General features: G+C 43.0%; 1 protein-coding gene across 1 annotated transcript; it reads left to right on the forward strand.

The window, feature by feature from the left end:
* Positions 1–1376: 1376 nt before the first annotated feature.
* Positions 1377–3273, forward strand: LOC102192540 (uncharacterized). Its single transcript, XM_005747074.1, has 6 exons — positions 1377–1481; positions 2263–2405; positions 2522–2583; positions 2698–2811; positions 2952–3050; positions 3146–3273. The coding sequence occupies exons 1-6, from the start codon at positions 1377–1379 to the stop codon at positions 3271–3273; spliced, it is 651 nt and encodes a 216-aa protein (XP_005747131.1).
* Positions 3274–8521: the final 5248 nt, after the last annotated feature.

The raw sequence follows: 8521 nt of genomic DNA on the forward strand, positions 1-8521 counted from the left end.
ATGTTGAACCTGGAACAACATTAATTATGATGATGTGGGAACAATGCTGACACGAGGAAATCAGATCGTCCGTTTATTACCAGGCCTCTGAGGAACTTCAAGACATGTTGAGGAGGTCATTTAGCCATTTAAATCAGCTGTGTTAGATCAAGGACACCAACCCTTGAGATGTGGTGTAGAATAATATATGTACAGAGTTTTACACCAGAAAGCCTTCAAATATTAAAATCCCCTCATTATATATCAATTTAAGACTGGGCTTGTCAGTTAAGTTGGAAGCATCTTGTGTCCAGGAGCTAAAATATTGAATGAAAACATTGTGTTCTTTTTGTCTTTCCAAGCATTTTCCGCATCTTAAAATGACTCTTCAAAATGTGACATTTTTTTTCTGAATTTACTTTTAAGCTGTTGGGTTGCAAACCTCTCTACTTTGATCTTATCTCACATTGTCTCTGAAGTCTTCTGGTTTGTTGCAAACCTAAGACAAAAGCTTTCTGCTGGTAACCATTTCAAACAAGCCATACTTGTTTGTCCATTTTCTAATTATACCCATATGAACTTTAACATTTGGTATGCTAAGGCCTGTAGCTCTTGGGTTTTTTGCATTTTCTCTGACCCTTAACTGAATTTGCCAGGATATCCACTGCTTTTTTGTGAATAATCTTGTTTTTTGTAGAATACTTAAAATTGTTTGGAAATGAATAACCCTTCCTAGATCGATGTGCATCAACAGTTGCATCTCTAAGATCATTGCTGATGTCTTTCCTCTTTGGTGTTTTTGTCCTGAATGCTGCAAACTGCTAAAGGTTTGTGCTTTTATAGAGTCTGTATTTGGATGAAGGAGTCACATTTTTTTTCTTTAATTTGTCATTTGTTATGGGTCCAATTAGAGATTGACTAATTGACTACCCTATGAGTTCTGACAACAATAAACTTCCCTGTTTTCAGTTACCTTAGAGTCAGTTGAATGCAAATAGAGGGTGTTACAGATACCCGAGTAACACTTGCAATAGTCCTAATTTTACTAACATAAAAGGATAAATTTGTGATCTCATGTATCCATGAGTATCAGTGACTAATCGGGGAAGATTATCTCAGTGAATAAAGAAAACATCAAATGCACTTTATTACAGCCCACACAATGCTCCCTGTTGCATGTGATTGGATCGATATTCCTCAAAGAGGTCAAAGTCTTTCTTCGATCATCCCCTGCTATTTGCCTTTGCTGCAAAGGTTAACAGCACAAGTGAATAAATCCTGCATCCAGAGAAATCTGTGAGGCTGTGAAGTCAAAATAGAGCTTGGAGGCAAACAAGGAGGCAGTAACAAAAGAAGAAGGAGGAAATCTTGAAAAGCACAAAGGAGACATTTAAAAGATGAAGTGTGTTGTTCTGTTGCTGAGTCTGCTCTCGGTGGGACGCTCAGCTCCTGTGAGCAGCTGTGACACTCTGATAAACCCAATAACTGTCAACACGGATGAGGTAAGTTGCTTTGGAGCAAACTTGTCCTGATATTGGCTCTTGGAGGGAGAAAATTTAGAAAAAAAAACAATCCATTGTCAGAATTACAATACAATTAAAGACTTCATATTGAAATTTAGGGGTAGTGAAGTCCTGGGATTGCATCCAGCACCTGGCTGGTTGGTCTGTGTGGAGTTTGCATGTTCTCAACGTGTTTACACGGGCGCTCTCGAAGTACTCCGGCTTCCTCCCACAGTCTAAAGACATGCAGTGCTGATTGTAAATTGGCTGTAGGTGTACATGTGGGTATAAACGGTTGTCTCTCTATATTAGCCCTGCGACAAACTGTTCACCTTTCCAGGGTTTACCCCACCTTTTGTGATGTGACTGCTGGGATGCTATTCACAATAGAACACAGAAAACACATAAAATGTTTAAAGTGAATAAATGTCCTATTTAAAGAAACATATTGGCTCATTTCAAATTTTCTGGCAGAAACATCTCAAAAAAGTTGGGACGAGCTCCTGTTTACCACTCTGCAGCATCCCCCTTTCATTTAACAACAGTTTGTAGACATCAAAATGTTTCCAACTGGTGAAAGCTCTGGACTGCAGGCAGACCTTTATTCTGAAATAGTTCCACAGTTCCATCTTTGTGTCTCTCAAACTCTACCTAAGATGCTCTTTTTATACCCAATCAATTTAAACAAGTTTTTTGATGTTTTTTGATGTTTTGTTCTGAATAAAATATAGGGTTTTGTATTTTAAACATACTTAATTCAACTTGTGCCTGTGTGCTCCAGATATTGGGAAAATGGATGTATGTTGGGGGAAGCTCTGACCTCCCTGGAAGCCGTTCCCTGGCCTTCCTGCTGACCAGCGCCTGGGTGAATGTTACTACAACTGCCAACAGTAACGTCCTCAATATCCTGCAGACTCAGAGAATGTAAATGCTCCCTTAAGCAATTTTAACACAATAGCTGAAGTCATTTATACATATTTATTTTCTATGTTTATTTTGATATCTCTGGAGCTCTGATGCTTTTATTTTCTTCCTCACAGAAATGGTGACTGTTCGAGCATGACGTATGATGTGGTCTTTGAAGACAGCACAATGTTAATCAGTGAGTAAAGAATGGCCACGGAGGTTTTACATGCAGAGGAAACCTGCAATCACGTAGTTTCTTGTGATTTTCAATCTCACGAAACTGTTTGTTTTTTTTGTTTGTTTTATACAGAGGAGCCTTTTTACCTAAAGGAGGTCTACCTGCCAACTGGCTGCTCTGACTGTATACTTGCTCATGAAGAAGTCATCTCTGGGAATGATACTTTTACCAGCCTTCTTCTATTCAGTAAGAAACACACATCCCACTATACCATGTGTGAATCCAGAACTCTTTTTTCTTCTTACTATTGTTTTTTGAAGCATGAAAATCTGTAGAAAAACCTTTAGCTACCCCCCCCCCCTTTTTTTTTTGCTCTTTATTTCCAGGCAGGAAAATGAGTGTCTCTCCTGACGTTGTGGAGACGTTAAAGAAAGAAGCAGAATGTCTCCGGATGTCATCACCCATTATGATGGACCCAAACAACGGTGAGAGTTTCAGCACATTTCTCAACAAACTGTGTCACTATTATGTCATAAAAGTTGTTTGTTTGTTTTTTTATTTGTATTCTTTGCATACACAGAAATCTGCCCTGACAACCTCCCGCCCTCAGAGGGGCTCAGTATCCTCAACAGCTTATTAGAAAACAAGATGGCACATCGAGTTGCGAGAGTCCTGGATGTTCTTTTTGATGTGTTTGTGAACTGGTAGTTTAGCACTTTTAATCTCTGCTAAATGTCCCTTTAAATCTGAGAGATTGGCCAGTTTTTTTCACATCTGTAAAACATATTTAGACCAAGTTATACGTGTTGGAACACAAAGCAGAAAACAAACTATGTGAAAACAACCATTAAAGGTGAGGAAATTATGAAATTTTGTCTGTTTTAATAGTTCATTATTTTTTTGTTTTCCTTTTCTTTCCCTGTTCACATGTTATTTTGGTTTTATTTATTTATTTTTGCTTGTTTTTATTTTTGGTCTCTCTTTTAGTTGCTGACAGTTCATCATATGAAACCTAAGGTTTGCTATGATGAACAAAACCTTGAAAACCATGTCACTTGACACTTGGATTAAAAACGATCTGTAGGAAGTCTGTAACATCAATGTACCTCTTAGTGAATCCAGAATACAATATTGCAGTCCACAGTAAGTGGTTTTAAAATCAAAGTCTTTAATTAGAAAGTGAGACAATTTTTCTGCCTGACGTGTATTAATGAGCATATATGGAGAAATGTATTAATTTCTAGTGACCATTTTTACTCCGTGCCAGCAAAATACCAAAGATCATCTTACTCTATGGGTCATCCAGTCTGAAATAACGTAGACATCCCCTTGCTAAGAGAAGTTAAGGACATGATTTTTGTGAATTAGTATTATCAAGTTGCTCTAAAACCCCCTCGGAAAACCTTTGGTCAATCCAGAATGCTGTAGCAATTTGCTTTCTTTTAAATTCAGAATCAAATTTAAAATCCGCCTTCTCATATCTTTAAGACCTCACAGTTCCTTGTGAGAGCACTTCACTTTCAGACTGCAGGCTTACTTGTGGTTCCCAGAGTTCCTAGAATGCAAAGCAGGCCCCTCTTCTGTGGAAAAAATTCCCAGTTTGGATTTGAGGGACAGACACTCTCTCTACTTTTAAGATTAGTCTTAAAATTTGTATTTTGGATAAAGCTTATAGTTAGGGCTGGATCACATGACCCTGAACCCTCCATTATGCTGCAGTAGGCAGTGATAGGTAGTAGTTCTTCTTGGATCTGGATCTTTCTCCTTGCCTTTGACCTGTCACACTCTGCTGTTTGCTTTTCCCCCCTCACACCTAACTGTTCGCAGCACATGACTATTACCTGATGAGCATGTTTCTGCTGGAAGTAAGGGTCTTTACCTTTCAATATAAAGCGCCTTTAGTTAATTGTTGCTGTGAATTGGCACTATATTAAAAAAACTGAATTACCAGGAAAGCATTTTAGTTCAATTCAATAGAAATAGTGTAAGGGAGGTGGCTAGTGTCATTATGGATTGCTGGCACAATACTTCAGCATTTTTTCACTACTTAGGTCAGATGCAGTTTTTCTGTCATCTTCCTTTCCTCAGATTACGACACAAAAATAGACGAATACATCACCTAAACTGCGCTGAGCCTCATAACTAGAGAACACACTTCAAAGTCTGAACCCATCAGCAGATGAGCCAAGATGATTCATGTTGCTGTCGCTGTTCTCAGCCTTATCCCTCTTGGGTGCTCAGCTCCTGTGACAAGCTGTGAGAATTGTAGCGGTAGACTACTGTTCCCATAAGGCTGTGTGTGGGGGGAGCTTCCGGGGTTACGAGAAAAGTTGGAAAACATCACCCGAACACGCTGCGGTGTCCAGTGTCATCATTTATACGTGGTGTCAGAAGTGCGAACGGCGGTCTCCGCAGTTTTTTTTGTTTTTTTTTCCGAGTACAGTACGGTGCAGTTAACTTTGAGAGAAGTTTTCGCATCGGTGACCCAAACAAGACCGGAATGCAGGTGAAGCGCGGCCACGGCTGTGACCGGCGCTAGCAACAGGGCGCGTGCGCGCACGAGCCTCACATGTTAGAGGGAGGAGACGAGGTCGGAAAGCTTGGATTCTGAACGCGAGGAAGCCAGGGATCCACGAGTCACGATGGCGACCACGGTACAAATAACACCCCCAGAAACATTTGACTTTTCTCATCCTGCCGAATGGCCAAAGTGGATCAGAAGGTTCGAAAGATTTCACATTGCAACCGCTCTTGATAACAAATCAGACGAGTATCAAGTTAACGCACTCCTGTATGCTATGGGAGATGCTGCTGATGATGTTTTGGCAGTTTTACCACTGTGCGATGCAGATAAAAAGAAATATGCTACTGTCAAAGAGGCATTTGACAAACATTATGTAGGAATTAAAACACAACATAATTTTTGAAAGAGCACAGTTTAACTCCAGACGGCAACAGGATGGGGAAAGTACAGAGTCGTTCATCACCGCTGTGCACAAACTTGCAGAAAACTGTGCATTTGGAGCACTCAAAGACGAACTCATAAGGGAGCTGCTGCAAATGGACTCAGAGTTGACTCTTGCTAAAGCCATTGAGAAAGTTAGGCAGAGCGAAACGGTAAAGAAACAGCAATTAATACTTCACAGCATCGCGGCAGTGGAGAAAACACTGAACATGGACACAATACGGACAAATACAACACGTGGGAAAACGCAGACGTGGCAGAAGAAAGAACAAAAGCCAATCAAGCAAAGTGGAAAGGAATGTGGTCGCAAGAACAAACACTCATGGACAGAATGTCCAGCCAAAGAGGTACAGTGTCAAAAATGTCAGAAAAAAGGGCACTTTGCTGCGGTCTGTCGCAGTAGTGAAGCTACAGCGCTACGCAAAGTGACAGAAAATCAGAAAGATGGAGACAGCGAGGATTGTGTGTTCTTGGGTGAAGTAGAGACTGGGAGGTCACAGCCCTGGGTGCAAAAGGTCAAGTTAAATGGGGAAAATGTATATTTTAAACTTGACACAGGGGCGGATGTTACATTTATTCCAGAGGGTTTGTACAGTCCAGACAGGGATGGTAAGCTGCAGAGACCCAGAAAGAAGTTACTAGGGCCGGGCAGTAACCCACTCAATGTTAAAGGCCGCTTCGAGGCACAGCTAGCAGTGAAAGGGCGCAGTGTTTCTCAAGACATCTACCTTGTGTCAGGTCTAGTACAGCCACTGCTAAGCAGGCCAGCGTGTGAGGCTCTGGGTTTTGTGTACAGAGTAAGCACAGTAACGGAATCGGTGACAGATTTCAGGGCAGCATACCCAGACGTTTTTAAAGATTTCGGCGTGCTGAGGGAGCCTTATCACATTGAGATAGAGCAAGGAGCTGTACCAATAGCCCTATCTGCCCCAAGACGCGTTCCTCTTCCCCTCAGAGATGCAGTGAGAAATGAGCTGCACAGAATGGAAGAAATGGGTGTTATCTCCAAAGTCACTGAGCCTACAGAGTGGTGTTCTGGCATGGTAGTGGTCCCCAGACCAGCACGAAAGCCCCCCAGAATATGTGTGGACCTCACACCCCTGAACACAGTAGTCAAAAGAGAAAGACACATCCTCCCAGCAGTAGATCAAACACTAGCGATGATGAAAGATGCTAAAGTGTTCACAAAGCTCGACGCCTGGTCTGGATTCTGGCAAATTCCACTCACGCCAGAGTCAAGGCCACTCACTACCTTCATCACGCCTTTTGGAAGGTTTCAGTTCAACCGCCTTCCTTTTGGCATTGCATCGGCGCCGGAACATTTCCAAAGGCGAATGTTACAGATGCTGGAAGATTTTGAAGGGGTGATTTGTCACGCCAATGATGTGCTTGTATATGGCAGAGACAGGCAGGAGCACGACCAGAGGTTGCACTGTGTGCTCCAAATGTTTCAGAAGGAGGGTCTCGCTCTGAATGAGAAGTGTGAGTTTGCTAAAAGTCAAATAATCTTTGTGGGACGCAAAGTGTCAGCATAAGGCATTGAGGCTGATCACAACAAGATAACAGCAATCCAGCAGCTGCCGCAGCCTCAGAGTGTGGAAGATGTGCGCCGTCTCATGGGCATGGCCAACTATCTTGCCAAGTTTATGCCACAACTAGCCACAATCATCACACCATTAAAGGAACTGCTAAAAGACAGAAACGAGTGGATATGGGCGGAGCCACAGGAAACAGCATTTAGGAGACTAAAAGGGATATTAAGCTCTCCAGAAGTGCTCACTCAGTACTCCAACTCAGCAGATACACGAGTCGCTGCAGATGCATCGCCATACAGTATCGGGGCTGTTCTCACTCAGAAACAGTCTGACAACTCCTGGCGACCGGTCACATATATCTCAAGAGGTCTCACAGACACAGAGAAACGCTACGCGCAGATAGAAAAGGAGGCGCTCGCTGTAACGTGGGCGTGTGAACGACTGTCATCTTACCTCATGGGCTTACAGTTCACTCTAATCACAGATCACAAACCCCTGGTCCCTCTTCTGAGCACAAGAGGCCTGGACGACCTGCCTCCACGCATCCTGAGATTCCGCCTCAGGCTGCTGCGCTTTACTTTCACCATTGTCCATGTTCCAGGGAAGAACCTCGTCACTGCTGATGCTCTCTCACGAGCACCGCTGGCAGGGCCTCCTTCTGCTGGGGATCCCCAGCTGGAAAAAGAGGTGGAGGTTTTCGTGGACGGTGTAGTTTCCCATCCCCCAGCAACAGATAAAAGGCTGGAGGAGATTAAGTTGGCGCAGGAAATGGATGACCTGTGTAGAAGGGTGGTGAATCAATGTGCGACAGGCTGGCCAGAAAAAGGTAAAGTAGATCCAGAGTTAAAGGGGTACTGGGAATACAGAATGGACTTCAATCTAGTCCATGGTCTTCTCATGAAAGGGGAGAGCTTGTGATACCACCTCAAATGAGAGCGGAGGTTTTGTCACGTTTGCATGAAGGCCACCAGGGCGTTTCAAAATGCAGGGCCAGAGCAAAAGAGTCGGTGTGGTGGCCGGGCATCTGAACCCAAATACGTCAAATGGTAGACAGGTGCGAAACATGTCAAAAACATAGGTTACAGTGCCGTGAACCAATGCTGGCAATTCCTGTTCCCGACCGCCCGTGGCAAAAAGTCGGAATGGATCTGTTCAAAGAAACACTTCCTGCTGATTATTGATTTTTTCTCAAGGTACATTGAGATAGCTGAACTGAGACACACAACTGCAGAGGTCACTATTAATGCTGTAAAAGAAGCCTTTGCAAGACATGGTGTTGCCGAGACTGTGGTATCGGATAACGGGCCGCAATTTTCATCAGAACAGTTGAAGCACTTTGCCAAAGAGTACCAGTTCACACATGAAACGAGCAGCCCCAGGTACCCCCAAGCCAACGGGGAGGCAGAACGCGCTGTTCGTACTATTAAAGACTTGTGGAAAAAGGACTGTGACTACA

This window comes from Pundamilia nyererei, unplaced genomic scaffold (assembly GCF_000239375.1).
Source record: "Pundamilia nyererei isolate P.nyererei 1_Seehausen unplaced genomic scaffold, PunNye1.0 scaffold00187, whole genome shotgun sequence".
In the NCBI taxonomy this organism is placed as follows: domain Eukaryota; kingdom Metazoa; phylum Chordata; class Actinopteri; order Cichliformes; family Cichlidae; genus Pundamilia; species Pundamilia nyererei.

Excerpts from the sequence above, each read along its gene's own strand:
- LOC102192540 (XM_005747074.1), top strand. The coding sequence starts at position 1,377 with ATGAAGTGTGTTGTTCTGTTGCTGAGTCTGCTCTCGGTGGGACGCTCA. Across the intron at positions 2,406-2,521 it reads ATCCTGCAGACTCAGAGAAT|AAATGGTGACTGTTCGAGCA; the intron begins GTAAATGCTCCC and ends TCTTCCTCACAG. Across the intron at positions 2,812-2,951 it reads TACCAGCCTTCTTCTATTCA|GCAGGAAAATGAGTGTCTCT; the intron begins GTAAGAAACACA and ends CTTTATTTCCAG.